General features: G+C 35.5%; 1 protein-coding gene across 1 annotated transcript in view; it reads left to right on the top strand.

Moving 5' to 3' along the window:
• LOC128214555 (solute carrier organic anion transporter family member 4C1-like) overlaps nucleotides 1-20023 on the top strand; it is a 105224-nt gene extending 85201 nt beyond the window's left edge. Inside the window, exons 10-11 of the mRNA XM_052921085.1 lie at nucleotides 17171-17235; nucleotides 19106-20023. Of these exons, the coding sequence (XP_052777045.1) occupies nucleotides 17171-17235; nucleotides 19106-19440 (400 nt within the window). The 3' untranslated portion in view covers nucleotides 19441-20023. The remainder of the gene's footprint in view (nucleotides 1-17170; nucleotides 17236-19105) is intronic.
• The last annotated feature ends 2010 nt before the right edge of the window (nucleotides 20024-22033 follow it).

Genomic DNA, 22033 nt, shown 5'->3' on the forward strand with positions numbered 1-22033 from the left:
GTTTACAAAACCGGCGGGTCTAATTTTCCGAAAAGTACAAAAAAATAAAAAATCAATTTCACTTTTTTTTTCAAAATTATTTTCCCGACCGTATTGATTTTGGTGCGAAACGAAAGAAAAACGAACAGATAAGAGTACGAATGCAGTATTATCTCGACTGGTTTGTTGTAATGTAGCCGTATTCACCAGTCTATAGTGATAGTATGTGAGCAAGTCATCTGTTATGGCAGCGCCGTTGGCAATGGCGAAATTGACGATAGCTGTCATTCTTTGTATGAAATAACAATGGCAAATTTAACAGCAGACACAAACAGTAACTGTCACGTGATTGTTGTTTTTCCCCGCCAATTTAGGGTCATGAAAATATTGTTGTTTATAGATAAAAACTATAGGTGTCAGCGGCTGCCATCGAATTAGTGGACACAAATATCTGTAAATTATGTGTGAGAAAAACATTTCATATTTTTGTATGGTTAAATATCAAATAACAGTGCACTAAGTGTGAGTGGTGAAATCGAAAGTAAAATTTCTAAGTTGAAACCGGTGACCTAGTTTCACAAGTTCGGTCGGTGGTGTTTATGGATTTTAAATCACAGAATGGTTTGAAAATACTTGTCATTGAGTCAATGTAAAGCTTGTGTTTATTTAGATTACATGTGTATTCATGATTGGGTTAATAGTAGAGTAAAAACAATGAAAGAGTTGAACACATGTGTCAGTGACATTTACTAATGCCGGGAGTTGTGTGCAAAACATTTAGATAAAACAACACGGAAAACTATTTTGAATAAGTCCATTTCAATTTGTAATGAACTTGACGTTTCACTATAAATGAGATTTGTTGGTGTAACTAAGGAATACTCTTTAAAATGAAAAATAAACAAGCATGAAGTATATAGATGCCCTGTGAACGCATGTTTACACAAAATGGCGGAGTTGGGAGAAGATGAAAATATCCGATACATAATTATGGATTTCTCTGTCAGTTTACTATCAATGGTACATAAAGTTACGTCACATACTAGATTTATTATTTTGCTATGTGATTTTTATGTACTGATCTGGTAATTTGCTGCAAGAATTGAATTTGAAATGGATTTGGTGAACATCCCATTGTAAATATCCCGGGCCGAAAATATCCGGACTTTATTGACGTTTTGCAATATTGAAATAACTGAAATAATGTTTAGAAAATGTAATGTATTGTTTTAATACAGTGCAATTTTTGTGTATTTAAATGCGTAAAATTTGCCTTCTTTTTTCAATTTAATATTGGTCAGTTTTTAATTGTTCTGCATTCACTTTAACTTTAGCATAACATAAATGTCTTGCTGAGTGATATTCAATGTATCTTTGAAAAAAAAGTGTAGTTTATACATTCAAACATGTTTTATACTCAATTTCATTGATGTTTTATATGCACAGTATGTAAGATTTAAACTGTGTGTTTAATTAGAACTATGAAACTTTGAGTGTATTAAAACATGCATTAATAGCAGTTTAAAAATTTAAAATGTCAAGTAAATGATATAAATTTTTAATGTTTATATGTTGTTCTCTGATTTCCACCCTTTAAGAGTATGTTTTGTACGGTGGCACAGAGGTGACATCCGCAACACTTTATTTATATTGTGGCCACAGCTTAGTAAATTGTGGCCACAACTTACTAACTTGAGGCCACGACTTAGTAAATTGAGACCACAACTTAATAAATTGAGGCCACAACTTAGTAAATTGAGGCCACAACTTAGTAAATTGAGGCCACAACTTAGTAAATCCAAAATCTAAGAATTCTGTGCAAATGACGTAAACTGAAATTTGGGGATTTACGAAGTCTACACAGCTAGAAAAGATACATTTAAATTTTGGCAAAGCCGTACTAGGCGTCAGACAATCGTCTTCAAATGTTGCTGTTTACGGTGAATTGGGTAGATACCCATTGTATATAAATAGATATGTACGTATTGTAGAATACTGGTTCAAACTTAAAAAAGTGACAATATAATTACTCAATCTGTCATAGAAGACGCAATGTTGAATATTAATAACAATCAGGATAATTGGTTCAATAAGGTTAAGAACCTTCTCACCAGATATGGCTTTTATGATGTATGGTGTAATGATACACAGCTAAACGAAAACCAGTTCATTTGTATTTTTAAACAGCGTCTGATAGACGAATATTTACAACAATGGCATGGAAGTGTTAATGAGAATGGTGTCTTAATAGTTTATAGAGTACTTAAAACTGCATTCGAGCTTGAATCCTATTTAGACAATATTGTGTCAAGAAATCTTAGAATTGCTATCACAAAAATACGTATATGTTCGCATAATTTAAGAGTTCATACTGGCAGATGTGATAGATTAGAACGCCACTTACGTCTTTGTCAAGTATGTGACTCGAACGAAGTAGAAGACGAATTTCATTTTATATTTAAGTGTACACCTTATGTCCAATTAAGACAAACTATTAAAGGTTATTATAGAATAAGACCTAGTATGTTTAAACTTGTGCAACTTCTTAATACACAAAATACATCTGAAACATTTAGGTTAAGCAAATATATATCGGAAGCATTTAAGGTGCGTTCTACTTTATTAATGAATCAATAATTATAAGCCTTGATACACATTTTTTATCTCAAGCAGTGGTATGCTTTGTTAACATTTGTAACCATTGGTTACTATTTATGTTGATATATACTATGTGAGTCTGTTTTATTGTTAGAAATTGATCAATTGTAACATTTGTTCCAACATATACTAGTATGTAAAAAGCAAACTATTGGTTATTGTATTGTATACTATTATAGTTTGATTGATTCGTGTTTTCTATTCCAGTTCATCCTTAAAAATAGACTAATTATAATGTTTATTTAATATTTCACACTACGTTGTATAATTGTAATTGTAATTTATAAAATATGTATATAAAACACAAAAAAACTGTATAGTTTACGTGTAATAAAAATTCTGTTCTGTTCTGTTCTATAATATTTAAAGATTATTTAAAAAAAAAAATGAAGTTTATTTTTTTTTCTTCAACTCTATTTCGTTTTATAAAAATATCTCGTGAATAAATCTTTACATGTTTTCAAGTGTACAGATATTTTCTTTAAATCTATTTTATCTATACCTTTGTATGTATGTATATAGCTTTGTCTATTAAAACAAAAAAATGAAATTACATGTTTTTTACTTATATTTGGAAATAAAAAAATAAAATATAAATAAGGGACGATTTGGTAAGGTAACCGTTTGAGCTAGGGGCTGATTTGGTAAGGGGCCGATTTGTCTGGTAGCCTATTTATCTCATACATTTCATATCATTAACTTTAATTTTTTATAATTAAAATTTACATTCTTTTAATCAAGGATGTATGCTTTATATGTCCGTGAGTGTTGGTAGCGAACAACTTAATGTAATGGGCACAATTGAATACCTCGGCCCTGTTCACTAATATAGTTCTCTAAATAAATTAGATCTTCATTCTATTGGTTTAACAAAATGAGTTTGAACGCATAAACCAGCACACATTTCTTTCAAGACTAAATTCTTTGATATCCACCAGTGGTGGTGATGCAGAAACATTTAAAAATGCAGACATTTTTACTGTGCCAATGAAATGCAGACATTTAAATTTTAATCTTATTGTCATTTTCAGAGAAGAGTATGGTACCAGGGGTGCAGCTGACTCTGATTCCCGGCTTGTTCTAATGAAAAAAGGCAGATGAGGTAATGGTTGTGCTATTTTCGAAATTCGGACAATAATTTAACAGTCAAGTATCCTATTGGTTTAAGCCCAAAAGTACCTGCATGTTTGTACAATTAACCAACAAGGATTGACAGTATTAAAATATCAACATTGTAGATGAATTTAAACATGAAAACAATTTCATTTCATATTTTTTAATTAATCAGTAGTCCAGAGCTAAAAGCTGCTCTCTCACAGATTGTCAGTTCTTCTTGGTCATTCTTCAAAAGCCCAAAGGAGTAATTAAATTAAATTTACACATATAATTAATTATATGGCTTAAAGCAATAGCAAAAACATATTTTCCAAACAATTGAAATCTGTTCTATTATGTGTGACCTTATATGACTAGTTGGAGGAATTTTTACCAAATTTTCAAACTTGTATATGAAAGACTGTGATCTGATATTATGTCAGCAGTCTAATATCACTGGTTTCCATACATTTGCACAATAATTGCCAATTGGCTCGTTTAAAGACAAAATTAAAAAAGGTGTCAGAACAGTAAAACTGTGAGGATGCAGCATTAAATTGGTGTTGCACTTAATGTTTTGTGAATACTTTTCTGTTGTTGTACAGGCTTTTAAAATAATTGATCTGAAAATATAATTCCTATTATTGTTGTATTTTCTGTTTTCTATTTCAGGCACTGGAATCCGAATGTAATCAAAAATGCCATTGTATGAGGATTGACCTGCAATGCATGGCAATCATCTTAACACAACTGCAACGCCTTCCTTGGAAAAATGAGTGCAAGATGGAAACATTTTAGCATTCAGTGGAACATCTTGTCATCTCAAATATTTGATGACTTACATACCGATGTGAAGTTGAAGATAAAAGTCATCTGTTGGTCCGTGATTATTAAATAAATCCGAACATATATTTTAAAAGGGTAAAATGGTAAAGGATTTATATACGCTTTAAGTGGTTTTCCTATATTATGGAGGGAAGATATCTACAAAAACAGAAACAGATGGCATCGGCAGACCAAATAAAGGAGAACTATTTTGTTCAGTTCAATTGTTTAGACTTCAGAAAATCTGTTAATAGGGCATATTCTTGCAAATGCCATATTGTAAACTGGGCACTTTAAAATGTGAAAAGGTGAAAGTGGTCTAGAGGATAAGCCCCAAATTCAAGGTTGTGAGTTCAATACCTCCAAGATACTTTCTCTTGACCTCAGGAAAAGGATGTCCATACTTGTTTCTTCTTAGGCAACAGACATAAGAGTGATTTTGTAAGCTTCCAGCTTGCATAGCAATCTGATAAGGCATAAAATAAGATACTAGCTGACTTGCAAACAGTTTTTCCCTTTGTGTTGATTTATTTTTCAGTCTGTTGGAATGTTTATTAGAAGTGATGCGCATTGCTTACTGCAACCAATATTTATTTTCTTTATTAAGTTGAATTTAACGAACACATAACATGACTTGTGATTTTACAGATGCATGTTTATTTCGTTGATTGTATGAGTTTATTTTCTCAAATGATGTAATAAAAGTTATTCTGAATGACTGTCCTTTTTTGTTTGAAGAAAATGTGTTGAGGTTTTGGCATAGCATAGTGTCATCATCATCATCATCATTGTTGTGTACAAATAAAACATTCAAAACAATGTATTAAAAACCAAACTGTCAAGCCAAGTACTCAAAGAGGCACAAGGATATTGCTAAAGAGACCGGTAATACAATTAGATAAATAAAATGTAAAGAAAGATCTATATTTCTGACACATGGTAATGCTTTAAATAGTCCTCTCATTATGTGTTTATGGTTAAAGTGGAGACATACAGTATATTTTGTAATGAAGACTTAAATTTGTATGGCAACTTAAAGCCATATATGGGGATTAAGCGCCAGAAATATTGTGAAGTCTCCCAAAAGACTCAATGCACTTAAAAGGGCTTGGCACAGAAATGAAAGTAAAAATGGGAGCAAAACCTAATTTATCATTAGTTTTACATTGGATTGCATACACATGGCTCTGTTATTACTTGACTAATATTAAAAATAAAATTAAGAGACATGTTGATCCAAACTGTAATTATTCTTGTTTGCATTTTATGAGTTGGACATAAAAGAGTCATTTGGTGAAGAGTGATCTAAAGGCTAATTATATTCAAAATAGATTAAGTATTATTGAAAAATGTCTGGTATACATTGCTGAAAAGCTTAGTAACCTGGCTAAATATTTGTTTAAGGCTTTTATTTACAAAAAAATAAATCAGTTGAGTATCTTATCAGTTACTCTTTTGGTGTTGTTGTTTTTAATAAAAAATGATAATTTACTCAAAGATATTGAGACTAATAATTATAGATTTAGACAAGTATAATGTGTAAGGAAACTTCTAATGAGTGGGTTTTATCCACAGCCTAGGAGGTAAAGTGAAGCATGATCTGCCTTGAACAAATACAATTTTAAGACAAGATCTGTCAACTTAGTGCACCAGTCAGTTGTACCCCCCCCCCCCCCCACCCCACCCCAGGTCCGGTGGAATACTGGGGTTAACCAGGGGAAATGGGAAAATAGTCACCGCCCCACCTCAACCTCACAGAACTGTTTACACAAAAAAAATCTGCAGCCCAAACCCAATAATGTTGAAGTAAAGGCATGCATAGATTTCAGCTGGTTAAGCTGACTGGGTGCCAAGCTCACACCCATCCTACCACAATCCACAAAAGTCTGCACAATGCAATCAATGATTTTACAGAAAAGTAATGTTGTTTTAATGGCAAGGCATGGTGTGAAAAATAACACGGCAAAGTATGACTTAAAACTTACATTTCATAGGGTATTCCTATAACTGTTGAGAAAATGTTGACATTTAGTCCATGCATGCATTTAATCCGATGTAATGATTCATGCATGCCATGAACTGTATGATCATTTCAATGACTGTCAAGTACATTTTCTGTGTGCTCACGATTTTTTCTAGAGAAAATAGAGTGCTTCAACTATAAGAAAACATCTTAATATTCATAAAACGAACATTTTTTGAGGTTACAATAAATATTTTCTCTTAAACAAGCACATTTAATTTAACACAATCCATTTCCTTGTTGTTACAATGGGCCTTCTTTACGCGGATTGAAAACGGTGTTAATCGCCGGCAGCCGCATCGCACTTTCGTATATCCTTACTACTATTTACGAGGTCTATCTCGAAGCTTGCCGGTGATGGCCGAGTTGTTACGATTGGTATAAACAATGTGGCTCGAAGTTTGGAATTAAATCTTATTTTTGACAATAAATATGTTTTGAGCATGCTTGAAGTCATTGTTGATCGCCTCATGTACTAAAGGATCATTATTTAAAACAATCATTATGCAATAAAGAATGTGTACTGGTATCTAAGACTGGTAGCGATTATATTGCGTAATTAGTGACTCGTTTTGAATGGAAATCGGACAGGTCAACTTAACTGCAACATGTGTCATTGTTTGGTCCAAATTGATGTATCAAGCTCATTTTTGATCAAGTACTGACAAAACAACAGTTTTGAACAAATATCTTTTCACAAATAGCGATATAAACACTATAAACACTGGTCTGGATATACCTCAACATAAGTAAGCCTAAGTTTATCCCCTTATATTTTGTTTTTATTTGCAGCATAATCCGGGATTGTAATGCACTTGTCAATTGTAACCACTGCCCCGCCCACCCCTCGCCCTTGTTCCAGGGGTATACTGGGGACAGCAGAGGCAATGGGCTGTGTTTTTCCCTTTCAGGTGGCCCCGCAGTTAGTCCAAATAATTGTACGTTGACGGATTTTTTTTAGATTTTTGATATGGCAAATCCTTCACGTACAAATTGTTTAGTATCAAAAGTGGGTAGTTGTTCCGATCAGGATTCCGTGTTAAAGCATATAGCGTCTATGATATATCATAAAAACAAGAAATATTACCAGATAATGTTATTTTATATTAGTTCCGTACACAAAAAATAAATATCCAACTTATAATTATGAGTTTGACGGCTTTTCTTCATTTCATTCTGTCAAAACATAATGATATATACATGAAGGGCACCTGCAAGGCTTCAGGGCACAGTTTTAAATCGCTCGGAAAATAACGGCCATGGCCGAGTTGTTACGATTGTATAACGAGGTCTATCTCGAAGCTTTGTCGGAGGAGGCCGAGTTATTACGATTTTATCAGTCAACTTTCGTTTTATTGGAAAGGTAAACAACTTGTTTTAATGCATTAAATGCTTGTTTAGTGCAAAATAGCATTTCACTTACATGGTAAAATATAAATATAACTCTTTATGATCAATTTCAACCATAAAATACTTCACTTAAAACAATTTCAATATTTTTAAAACACCCCCGTTTTTTGCACATTCCCGTTTAGACGTTAGGGATTGGAAGAATCCTGTATAACACGTCTAATATTTTAGACTAGCCCCGCAGTGCCTAGTGAATGTGGTTTTGTCTTCATATTAAAAATAGTCAGGAATGGGCCTCACATAGGTATTTGGGGTTGCATCTGGATGGAAGTACATGTAATAAGAAGATAATGCATAGTATTTGTTTTCTTCAGACACACATGTGGTTGATATTCATACACAGCAACTGGATCTAGGCATAACTAAAACGTGTTATCGCTACGTTCATGAAACTTGGCATATAGACAGAAAGCAATTAGGAGATTATGCAAGTAATTTCTGTGATAGAGAAAAGGGTGGTTTCCGTCTGAAACAAAATTGATGAAAATTACCTTTGTCAAGGCGGCGTGTTTGGGTGTTCAGCACTCCTGTAATTCTTGTGTCCAGGCGGGATGTTGGGGTGTTCATCACTCTTGTGATTCTTGTGTCAAGGCGGCGTGTTGGTGTGTTCATCACTCCTGTGATTCTTGTGTCAAGGCGGCGTGTTGGGGTGTTTATCACTCCTGTGATTCTTGTGTCCAGGCGGCGTGTTGGGGTGTTCATCACTCCTGTGATTCTTGTGTCCAGGCGGCGTGTTGGGGTGTTCATCACTCCTGTGATTCTTGTGTCCGGGCGGTGTGTTGGGGTGTTCATCACTCCTGTGATTCTTGTGTCCAGGCGGTGTGTTTGGGTGTTCAACACTCCTGTGATTCTTGTGTGCAGACGGCGTGTTGGGGTTTTAGCACTCCTGTGATTCTTGTGTCCAGGCGGCGTGTTGGGGTGTTCAGCACTCCTGTGATTCTTGTGTCCGGGCGGCGTGTTGGGGTGTTCAGCACTCTTGTGATTCTTGTGTCTAGGCAGCGTGTTGGGGTGTTTAGCACTCCTGTGATTCTTGTGTCCAGGCGGCGTGTTGGGGTGTTCATCACTCCTGTGATTCTTGTGTCCAGGCAGCGTGTTGGGGTGTTCAGCACTCCTGTGATTCTTGTGTCCAGGCGTTGTGTTTGGGTGTTAAGCACTCCTGTAATTCTTGTGTCTAGGCTGCGTGTTGGGATGTTCATCACTCCTGTGATTCTTGTGTCCAGGCGGCGTGTTGGGATGTTCATCACTCCTGTGATTCTTGTGTCCAGGCTGCGTGTTGGGGTGTTCAGCACTCTTGTAATTCTAGTGTCCAGGCGGCGTGTCGGGGTGTTCATCACTCCTGTGATTCTTGTGTCCAGGCGGCGTGTTTGGGTGTTCATCACTTCTGTGATTCTTGTGTCCAGACAGCGTGTTGGGGTGTTAGCACTCCTGTGATTTTTGTGTCCAGGCAGCGTGTTGGGGTTTTCATCACTCCTGTGATTCTTGTGTCCAGGCGGCGTGTTGGGATGTTCATCACTCCTGTGATTCTTGTGTCCAGGCGGCGTGTTGGAGTTTTCAGCACTCTTGTGATTCTTGTGTCCAGGCGGCGTGTTGGGGTGTTCATCACTCCTGTGATTCTTGTGTCTAGGCGGCGTGTTGGTGTGTTCATCACTTCTGTGATTCTTGTGTCCAGACAGCGTGTTCGGGTGTTAGCAACTCTGTGATTCCTGTGTCCAGGCAGCGTGTTGGGGTTTTCATCACTCCTGTGATTCTTGCTTCAAGGCGGCGTGTTGGGGTGTTCATCACTTTTGTGATTCTTGTGTCCAGGCGGCGTGTTGGGGTGTTCATCACATCTGTGATTCTTGTGTACAGGCGGCGTGTTGGTGTGTTCAGCACTCTTGTGATTCTTGTGTCCAGGCGGCGTGTTTGGGTGTTCATCACTCCTGTGATTCTTGTGTCCAGGCGGCGTGTTTGGGTGTTCATCACTCCTGTGATTCTTGTGTCCAGGCGGCGTGTTGGGTGTTCATCACATCTGTGATTCTTGTGTACAGGCGGCGTGTTGGTGTGTTGAGCACTCTTGTGATTCTTGTGTCCAGGCGGCGTGTTGGGGTTTTCATCACTCCTGTGATTCTTGTGTCCAGGCAGCGTGTCGGGGTGTTCATCACTCCTGTGATTATTGTGTCCAGGCGGCGTGTTGGGGTGTTCATCACTCCTGTGATTCTTGTGTCCAGGCGGCGTGTTGGGGTGTTCATCACTCCTGTGATTCTTGTGTCCAGGCGGCGTGTTGGTGTGTTCATCACTCCTGTGATTCTTGTGTCCAGGCGGCGTGTTGGGGTGTTCAGTGTTTGGATGTTCATCACTCCTGTGATTCTTGTGTCCAGGCGGTGTGTTTGGGTGTTCATCACTCCTGTGATTCTTGTGTGCAGACGGCGTGTTGGGGTTTTAGCACTCCTGTGATTCTTGTGTCCAGGCGGTGTGTTGGGGTGTTCATCACTCCTGTGATTCTTATGTCCAGGCGGCATGTTGGGGTGTTCATCACTCCTGTGATTCTTGTGTGCAGACGGCGTGTTGGGGTTTTAGCACTCCTGTGATTCTTGTGTCCAGGCGGCGTGTTGGGTTTTCATCACTCCTGTGGTTCTTGTGTCAAGGCGGCATGTTTGGGGTGTTAGCACTCCTGTGATTTTTATGTCCAGGCGGCGTGTTGGGGTGTTCAGCACTCCTGTGATTCTTGTGTCCAGGCGGCTTGTTGGGGTGTTCATCAGCGGCGTGTTTGTGTGTTTATCACTCCTGTGATTCTCGTGTCCAGGCGGCGTGTTGGGGTGTTCAGCACTCCTGTGATTCTTGTGTCCAGGCGGCGTGTTGGGGTGTTCATCAGCGGCATGTTTGGGTGTTTATCACTCCTGTGATTCTTGTGTCCAGGCTGCGTGTTTGGGTTTTCAGCACTTCTGTGATTCCTGTGTCCAGGTGGCGTGTTGGGGTGTTCAGCACTCCTCTGACAGCTCTCGTTACCATCAGGATGATATACTTTTTATCGTTATATGTTGGTATTGCACGACAAAAGCTTTATTTCTATAAAGTATGGCAATTAATAAATGCTTGAAATAATCAGATATTCGTTACATTTGTTTATTACAACAAAATTGGTTACTCGCGTGATAAATTCACCAAAATGCTGATACTGATATCGATTCGCCTGGTGAGTCTTAGCGAAATGTCAGAGTGTCTCATAAAGTAACAAGAAAGACCATTGATGCAAAGCATCAAGGGGCGCCGTTTAATAGTTTATGCATTTGTTATATGTTGAAAAACAAGGAATGTCAAGGCCAACAAGCATATTACAATGCATCGAACCGCATCCATGAAATTCTCAAAATATTTGTAGTATTCTGCTTAACAACATAGGCTAAAGCATTGAAATTGTAGAGTTTCAAGTTGAACATTTCATTATGGGTGTGGTACATTAATGAACACGACAGAATTATGGTGCTTCAATACCATGAGTATTTTGAAAGTAATGCTCTGGTCAAGAAAAAGAGGCAAAGGGCAATAATTCTGTAATTAGCTGAAATACAGCTATAGTCATTGTGCACTGCACTTCCTCTTGTTGTGCTTTACCATTGAATGATGTTTAATGAAATTCCAAAAAGTAGTTTTCTTGTTATGCTACGGGCAGGAAAAGGGACAAAGGGAATAACTCTTGCAATTCGCTGAAATAGAGTTATTGTTCTTGTACACTACAGTTCTAATCATTTAGGGGGAGGGGGCAAAGTCACCATGCTGGAATGACAACTTGAAGGGAAGAATAAGTTTCTTGATTATATGGGGAATTCATCATGAAAAAGTGACATGAAATAACCATTTTTGTAGTACTTTAATAAACATTATCATTTTGTATGAAAGTTACAAACATAAATAGAACATAATTATTGAACTGTTATATAAAAAGAGAACATTGTTTACTAGATGAAATGCATTTATAACATAACATGCCTTGTTTTAGCTGTTTAATAATACTAAAATGTATGAAATTGGACAAATTGCATAAAAACTGGTCAATGGAGTTATTATGTTAACTTCTCCATTTACATGGTAAAGAAGAGTTGAAAATGGATGTTTTTAGTTCATAGTGATATTAACACAAAAATAGCATGTGTCTTATAGGACAATGGCAAATGTTTCAAATATGATAAAAATAGTGCATACAAACTGAATATGTATCAGACTATGCATGAAAGAAATAACTGTTTCTATTTTTCACAAAGGTTTTGAAATACAACAATGCACATATAAGCATAAATAGGCCAAATATGCACAAAATAATAGTAAACAATGTGTGAAAGTTATACTTTGTGTATTAAATGAATATATACCAGAAAAGCAATACTAAATCAAGTCCAAAATGTATAATAACATGAAGAACACCCCTTTATGAATATCTTCATAACAAATCAGAGTACATGTAAACAATAACCATTTATATAATTAGTATCAAATGTGTCTACTTTAAAGTGTGTTTTCATTTGCATTAAATTAATATATACCAGAAAAGCAATTCTAAAAATCCTTAAATGTATAAGAAACTGAAGACAACAAAGAATATTTATGAATATCTCCAAAACAAATCAGAGGTCACCTAAACAATAATCATTCATACAATTAGATGTGTCTAGTTTTTGTGTGTCTGTTCATTATTTTTAAATGAGCATCTTTAAAGTGAAACTCTTATTTGAAATCAATACATATAACAGGGCTTCCATTAAGAATTTGAAACTGGAAGTATAAACTTCCTGTCCATCAATTTTGGAAGTTTTACACTGAAATGTGGAAGTTAAAATCTCCCGAATACAATATCTTTTTCCACTATTTTTCAATTAGAATGTTAAAAATCAAGTAATTTGTAACTTTAACTTGCCAAATTATAATAAATCATTTTATTTTATTTTATCATAAGACTGATTGAAATTGTGACCATAAAAGTAATATTGACACAAGGTTTGAATATTTTGAACTTCCAAGCTTTCTACTTTGGTGGTTTTCTTCAAAATTATGGAAGTTTTTGTACCTCCTAGAAATCAATTTTGAAAGTTTTAACCCATTTCTAAGGAGTAGTATACTTCCTTTAATGGAAGCCCTGCATATAATTGTATTTATAACACACATCAAATTGACTGATAAAACAATAACTACTTACTAAATAATGCATTTACTGAAATATTGATTACTGATTTATAACAAGCTTGTAACTCTGTTTATAATAGCAGAAAGAATGACAAATATTAAATGATTGGTGATTGCTAAAAGATTTACTGTGGTCTTCTATAGTATCACAAGGCAGAAATACCATGTTTTATGTTCATTCTTATTAGCAAATTGAACTCAAAATCCTTCATTAGAAACATTGTTGTTGACCCATTTTGAAAAATCAAAACAATAATATTAATTGTGATAAGTCTTGTTTGGGAGTAAGAGTGCATCTTTAAAAATAGTGTGTGTTTTTTTTCACTTTATATGAAATATGTACCAATTCAATTTGACAAATGAGACAAAAAATTTAAGTTAGGAAATAGAAGTAGTAATTGTACATAATACAAAACAACAACAAAATTGACAAATCTCAATATAACAGGAAATCTATTTGAAAACAAAAATTATTAAAGGCCATAATTATTTAAACTGAATTAAGGTATTTAAGTTATACACACTTTAATAAAAGCTTTCACCGACAACATAGTTATTATCAAGGTACACTATGGGACTTTTATCCAAATTTTGAAGATATTTTACCGTTAATTAAAGTTATTTAAGTTTCATTACACCCAACCCCAAACTCCACGTCTACAAAGAGCGAAAAGTAAATATTTTGTCTATATTTGATTTTTGTTTCACATTATCAGAGCTAATAATGAAATAAACACAACAGTTTCTGGTGAAATAATCTTCAGTTAACAGAAAACATATGTTCAACCGAACAACATTATTGATACACATGCAAAAAAATCATTTTGATTGATCTTGTGAGTCTTCTGAACAGAGCAGTATTTCGATGTTTGAAAATATAAAGCAGTTTTATAAATTCATAAAAAATAATTAATAATAAGACAACCTGCTGAAATCATTTTAAATATTTTCTATGATGTCCAATGAACAATTTAAAAGACAATTTATGATAGTTTACCGTTTATTTATTTATATTATTTTGAAGAAAATATACATAATGTCATGTAACCATACATTTTTATAGCTAATAAAATGCTTAAAAATCAACCCTTTTCTTGTAAAAATTGATAAAGCTTTATTGGACTTATTCATAAAATGTAATCATTCAAATAAATGAATTTTACATATGATACTAACTCAGAATTCAGATTTAAAAACAATGAATCTACTTTCAAATTAAAATATGTAAAGAAACAAGAACACAATGTACATGTAGGCGGTAATGCCCCTCCAAAAATGTCAGAGTGAAAGTTCTCAACTAATTTGTCTTTTTAATATTATAACATGTAAACAGTCTCTGTAGGTAATCGATGTCTATTTGTTTTATTTTGTCGATGGTATTCTTACATTTAGAATTTTCACAATAAGTCTTCACTCTTCAACATTTGAAGTTTGGTCTGTTCCCATGCGTTTGTACTTGTAGTGTGTGCACAGATGATAAATACTCAATGCTGAGTCAATGCTGATTTGGTTTTTATGCCCCTTCAGGTTCTTTACCCATCTAGAATGTTTAGTGCTGTAAAGGAAAAAAAAAGTACTTTAAAAGCCTTTCTAACTTATTAGTATAGATAATAATACTGCCATACATATACAAAATAAAATATGAACAGTTTAATATTTCTCGACATTATTTAAAAAAACAACAACAAGCTGATACATACATGTAGATAATATATAAAGAAAATTACTAAATTTATCAATAAAATTCATCATCATCATCATCATCATCATCATCATCATCATTGTCATCACCACCTCCACCACCACCACCACCACCACCAACACCACCACTTGATTATTGAATACAGTGAGTTTATAAAACAACAAACACCAACTCAAATATGTTTTATATGAAATACTCACATCATCTCTATCAGACGTGACTGCCTTGTGGATGACATGGATGTCAAATCTGTCTCAATGATCTAACATAGTATTTAATGCAGGCTGGAATTCTTCATAACCCCAATTTGTTGACTTAGTAATATTCAGTCATTTTCCTACCTGAAAGAAATTAAACTTCTGATTATCAACCGGCAGAAACTACAACTGTGAAAGACAAATGCACATGTACCAATTATACATTCTGCACTAATATCCGTTTTAGCCAAGAGTAAATTGGTAAGCACAAATGTGTAGTTGTGCATATGGTTGATAATGATTCACAACAGTACGGGGTTTAAACGAGACCTACACCAAGCAAATGAATGTCGCTAGTGTCAAAGCTGTCGTGGCTTCCAGCCCGAAACCATGTATGTCTTTTCTTACAGGTTTATTTTGAAAATATGCAGTTTGTAAACAAATAATGGATATGTTCATGTATTATGGTATGTTAAAAATAGGTCACATACCAAAACACATCATTTTTAAACAAAATATTAAGTCTAATATTTTTCTAAGATAAAACAATCAAATAAAAGATTACATACTCATATCATATACATAAATAATGTGCATAAGTACATTTAAAAATATGAAACATGTACATAATGCACCAGTCAATTGTAACCATGGCCCCCCAGGTCCGGGGTTATGCCGGGGATAGCCAGGGAAACGGGCTGTGTTTTTACCTTTAAGGTGGCCCTGCAGTGCCGGGTGAATGCGGTGGTTTTGTCTTCGAGCAAAATATAGCGGGGAATATGCCTTACCTAGGCTCCCTGGGGTGCGGGGGCATATGGCAGGGATTTGACCATCAGTTCGTCCTCGCAGGACGAGGATTTTACCTGGGGTTGGCTGGACCGAAAGTCAAAGTAACCATGCCCCACCACCGCATTCACCCGGCACTGTGGGGACACCTCGAAGGTAAAAACACGGTCCTTTTCCCCCGCTATCCCCGGTATACCCCCGACCTGGGGGGGGGGGGGAGGGGGCGTGGTTACAATTAACTGGTGCATAAGTAGATGTAACATGTACATTTATAATAATATATAATTATAGTACATGTATGTAAAAATATTAACACGCTGTCTTAACATTTAGCAAATAAAAATGATTTAAGAATTCCAGAGATAAATTAAAAAACAAACATTTTTGAACACATCAACGTACACAACTACTCAAAGATACTTACATACATAGCCCTTTGATACGAATATCCCAGTTCCATGCCGATTGTTGACATTCGTTTTTTTCGACAGAAAATCTTCTCTTACGCGTATTATTCACTTATAATCCATGTTTTACTGTTATGACTCAAATTGTTAGGTGTATCGTAATCAACTGTCAGTGTGCACTTTGAGTGTTTACTTATTTTAAACGTATATTCATGATAAAATCATCACCCGAGTTTCCAACTGCTACTAGGTAGAAATTCCATTATTGACCTATGAATAGCGGGGAAATACCTTCTGGTTCTAAAAATAGCAACATCCGGTATGTGCTACAACTCGGGGACAATCGTAATAAAATTTTACTAATGTCACCTTCAACACATTAACAAATGAAGTTAGGTGAACATTTAATTCCAATATCGATTAGATTAAAGAAAAAAGATTACCTCATGGTTAATCAATGCAGTAAACATAACAAAACAACATAAAACATAATTATTCCCATTCACATAATTATCGGTCCACACATTTTACATTTCCGGCACATGATATTTCAGCTATTTCAGGTAACCAATCGGAAAATGTAAACGAATCGGGAACAGTTATTAAACTTATTTGTCGTTCTTCCGAAATAATGTTTTGAAGATAAATTGAAGACTATCTATTCAACCATAAAAAGCATTTTTAACATCCATGCAATCGCCACCCATTTGCATTTTTTAATCATTATAAAATAACAGTAAAACCCAACTGTCAACCAACTTAAAAACCGCTCCTACCACTAACTAAAATAAATTCCCATTCCATAATAGGCGCGCACTTCAGTGCGGCGCCAATAATGGTTTAACAGGTTTCTTTTTTATCAAGCTTTCAGTGATATTTATTATTACCCTATCCAGATCCTTGTTTGCATTTTTGTCAGACTTGCTTGTTTCAGGTGCGCCGGAGAAAGTGAGCGCACGTTCGCATTGGGGCTCCTGAATTTCATAGCACGCCTAGTTGGTAGGTACCAGTGATGCGTTCACATCAATGTTATTATCTTTCCATATATGAACACTGCCATATCTCAAGCTTTTAACATGATTTGCGATTTTGAAACACGAACCACGCTCTCATTTACAAAACATTTTTTAAGCATTTTGAAGAAAATAGTCAAGCATACAGTCAAGCATTTTGAAGAAATTAGTCAAGCATATAGCCAAGCATTTGAAGGAAATTGACAAGCATTTTGAAGGAAATAGTCAAGCATTTTGAAGAAATCAGTCAAGCCATTTTGACGGAAATAGTCAAGCATTTTGAGGGAAATAGTCAAGCATTTTGAAGAAATCAGTCAAGGCATTTTGACGGAAATAGTCAAGCATTTTGACGGAAATAGTCAAGCATTTTGACGGAAATAGTCAAGCATTTTGACTGAAACAGTCAATCATTTTGACGGAAACAGTCAAGCATTTTGAAGGAAATAGTAAAGCATTTTGACGGAAATAGTCAAGCATTTTGAAAGAATTTGTCAAGCATTTTGACGAAAATAGGAAATCGTCAAGCATTTTGAAGGAAACATTTAAGCATTTTGAAGGAAACAGTCAAGCATTATGACGGAAATAGTCGAGCATTTTGACGGAAATTGTCAAGCATTTTGACGGAAATTGTCAAGCATTTTGAATGAAACAGTCAATGCATTTTGAAGGAAATAAATAGTCAAGCATTTTGAAGGAAAGATTAAGCATTTTGAAGGAAATAGTCAAGCATTTTGACGGAAATGGTCAAGCATTTTGAAGGAAATCGTCTTAAAAGCATTTTGAAGGCTTGAAGGCATTTGCAGATGAACAGTTTCAATGTCCGTTATATTTACTGTTTTACAATTTCTAATTTAATTTTCAATTTATCATTTAAAACAAAATATATCTTTTAAAATGAAAGTAACGTTTATTCCTGTACCAATGAAGTCACCGTGGCAGGAACTCATATATGCAGCACACCGTCTTCAGGGTCTTTAATTCTATACGTACAGTTTCAATCAATATCAAGTAACCATGTACAAACTTGAGACTTGATCAAACAAGACCGGAAAACAAATTAGTTTCCCTTGCTCCGTTAATTTATACAAATACTGAAGCGACAAGATTTCTGCTGATTACTCAGTAATAAAATCAAGTCAATCTTACCTTTATGTTTATTATAGTCGTTCAATCATCGTGAAAACTAATTGATTCGAGCGGTCTGACAATCATTTTAAAATTTTAAGCCTTGTTTTTTGGGTTTTTTACATGTACGTTATATAGCACACTACCATTACCAAGCATTTTGCCTGATTAAGTTTATTTTAGTAATAATAATTAAGTTTTAGTGTTATTATATTATAGAGATTTATCAGTGAATAAAACAATGATATTTCACTATTTAAACTGTAAACATATCAAATTCAAGCCCATTCTGCTATCCAAAACATACAATAGAGCGCACGTTACTTGCGCATACAGTCGGGCGTGTTTTTCTAATTTCTAATAAAATGCAATTAAATGTATTTTAATACCATTTTAGGCATATAGTGAATAGAAAAACATGATTAAGTGTAAGATCGCAATATATTTCACCTCGTGTACATCAAAACTGAAACTTTAACTCACGTCACGCGTGAAATATAACTTCGGATGTTCACACATTGAAAAACGTTACGATCTTGCACTGAAACAAACAAGTGTCCTCTTTATGTTCTGTTCTGTTCGAAGTACGATTTTAATCATTGATATGCGCTTTGCTAAGAATACTGCCATAATCTAATGTATCCATTACTAAACTAATTGTGTATGGTGATGTCCCTTCCTTCTATTGTACAACAGCTGTTTATTAATATGAACATGCCGTGTTTCTTCAGGCACGATACCTGGTCCGATCCTGTACGGCACTGCCATTGATTCAACTTGCCAGGTATGGGGCCGGAAGTGTGGTCACGATACCTCGTGTTGGCAGTACAACAAGGCGCGCATGGGGGAATACCTGGCCGGCCTGGGCATGGGCTTCACAGGGATCGCTATTTGTTTCTTCACGCTTGCCCTCAAACTGTATAAGCCGCCGCCGCTGCCGCATAAAAAGGAAGTTGCGGAAGACGGTGCGTCCGAGCGGTTAAGTGACACAGACATGCCGAACGGAATTTGCGGAGCCGCGCTCCCAACGGTCGAGTTTCCGGTGGAGGAGACCACGCGTTTATAGAACAATTATTATATATGTGTCTTCTCGATGTTTTGTTTAAGAAGATATCACGATATGTGATGGACACACACGCACGCACGCACGCACGCACGCACGCACGCACGCACGCACGCACGCACACACACACACACACACACACATATATATATATGTGTGTGTGCGTGCGCGTGCGTGTTTATATTTTGTGTGTGTGTGTGTGTGCGTTCGCGTGCGTGTGTTTTGTGTGTGTGTGTGTGCGTGCGTGCGTGTGTGTGTGGATTTGGTAAAGTTTTAAGATGTTAGTAAAAGAAAAGTGTTACTTCATTAAAATAACGGTTTCCCAAGTACAAGCTTTATGATCACCGCAAAATAAACGGTTTTCGGGGCTGAGGTTTATGGAGGCTATTCGTTGCCAAAAGTCCAGACGTTTAATTCCCACAATGTGCTTCTTAATCGTACTAAATATCTCTTACATTTGTCAATGTAGACGTGCTATTTGTTGTTTCTATTCGTCAGTTTTTTCCGTATTGATTTGTCATTTGTCATTATAGTAGTCAAAATGTATATTTGTCAGATCGACCCTGTATAAACTCACTAAAACATAGATCGTATAACTTGCCTTTAACAATATGATGATGTAATTTAGATAGCCGAATCATGCATATGTAAAACAGCAATCCTACAGTCGACACTTGCATTCGTAAAATGAACATTTGCAGTCCAACAAGTCCAGGTTTACAAAAGTGAATTGACAAGTTCAGAATTACAAGGATAGACGATTTCGCCTATACCTTATACGGTAAATGTCACCGAAAGAAACGAAGGTGAATGGGCGAAGCTAATGAATCAGATTTTCTTTCGTTTATTTCCGTCGAATCAAGCAAGGGAGATAACATCTTCGCCTACCCCCTGTAAATTCCTGGTTGTAAGTCCAAGTACTCTCTCTTTATTTCACAATAAAAACTAAAATTAACTTCATCTTTTATTTTATTTTGACGATCAATGTTCCTAAATGGGTTATAAATCACCATATTATTTAGTCAATTGCAGTTGGGTGTATCTGAGCTTGGCTCACGGACCCAGATTTATACTGCCACTGTCAGTTTTTTTTTACTTGTATACCCAAGCAAGCAAAAATTGTTCATTTATTTTATTTACAAGTGGACCATGGGCAGGTCGTTCAGTGGTGGGGGGGGGGGCTGTAGGGCCTGTGTCCCCCCAAGTTGGCCCGCAAGTAAACTTAAAGGTTATTTTTTTTGTCAATATTTCTCAGAAAAAAAGTACTTAATTACGCCATAATGCACCAATTCAGACAAAAAATATTTAAAATATTCTAGGGGGAGTACCCCTAAACCTCACTTCCCACATTTTAAACATATTAATGTCATGCCAACTCGAAGGATCATGTCCAAAAAGTTGTGCCCCTAAGTAACGCCCCTCTAACGCAAGTCCCTGTTCAAAACCTGATCCAGCAAACCCACGAAACTTTTGATGGACATCATAATGATATCCACCTAGTTTTGTCTGATGTTATACATTTACTATCTTAATAAGCATGTATGGTGTAAACGTGTAATTTCAATACATCATTGAAACAAAATATCCATGTGGATGGAAGAACAGCCCTCCAACCCACTTGTGTCCCCCAGTTATGAATTACGGGATCTGCCATTGTGAACCATAACAATCAAGTGGGGGATTTCAAGAACATGAACAAATAGATATCGTGAGTCTTGGATTAGAAAAACAAACGCGTGATTTTTCCCCTCCAAAAGAGCTAGGGCCGCTTCACCTAAATGTGAAAAAGTCCCTGACTGTTGAGTGTGGGTGGGGTATAAAAGGTAGCAGCAAGTAATAATTGTTGATTGGCAATAAATTGACTTCATCATTAAAATACTTTATTAAATATCTATAAAATAATATTCGTTACAGTATAATGTACAAGTTATATGAAGTTGTAATCTTAGTGTATTTTATCCATACAGTTCCAGCTACCAGGTAAGAAACCTCTGGGGCATCTTAGTGAATAATTTTAACTTAATGAAAATTTAGATTTTTTTCTTCGTAAATTTTAAATTATCTTATATTACTTGCAATCTTAAACATTGCAAAAAGGCAAGAAAGTGTCCTCTAATGGTAGAATTTAAAATAGTGTTTATAGTAATTTAAAGCTGCACTCTCACAGATTGACAGTTTTGACAACCTTTTTTTTGTCCCAGACTCGGCTGATTTTGGCAGCAATGCTTTCTATACAAATAATAAAATTACTCACAATAAAACAGATCTAAATTGTTTGGAAAACTGCCGACATTTTTCATTTTTCTTAAAACGTTACTGTAGTATCACTTTTAGCCATAAAACATCAATTTGCGAACTTAAAACTGAAAAACTGGATCTGATCTTTTGTAAGCAGTTTTATACCACTGGTATCCAGACATTTACGCAAAATTCCAAAACAAAAAATAAAAATAGTTGTCAATACGGTCAATCTGTGAGAGTGCAGCTTTGAAAGAAAAATAAGACAATGGGACTTTTAATTTTTGAAGTATAATTTAATGCTAATGACTTACATTTTGTTGTGTTTGAGTCAAGTATCATTTTGCATACATCTCAT

This window comes from Mya arenaria, chromosome 13 (genome assembly GCF_026914265.1).
Source record: "Mya arenaria isolate MELC-2E11 chromosome 13, ASM2691426v1".
NCBI lineage: Eukaryota > Metazoa > Mollusca > Bivalvia > Myida > Myidae > Mya > Mya arenaria.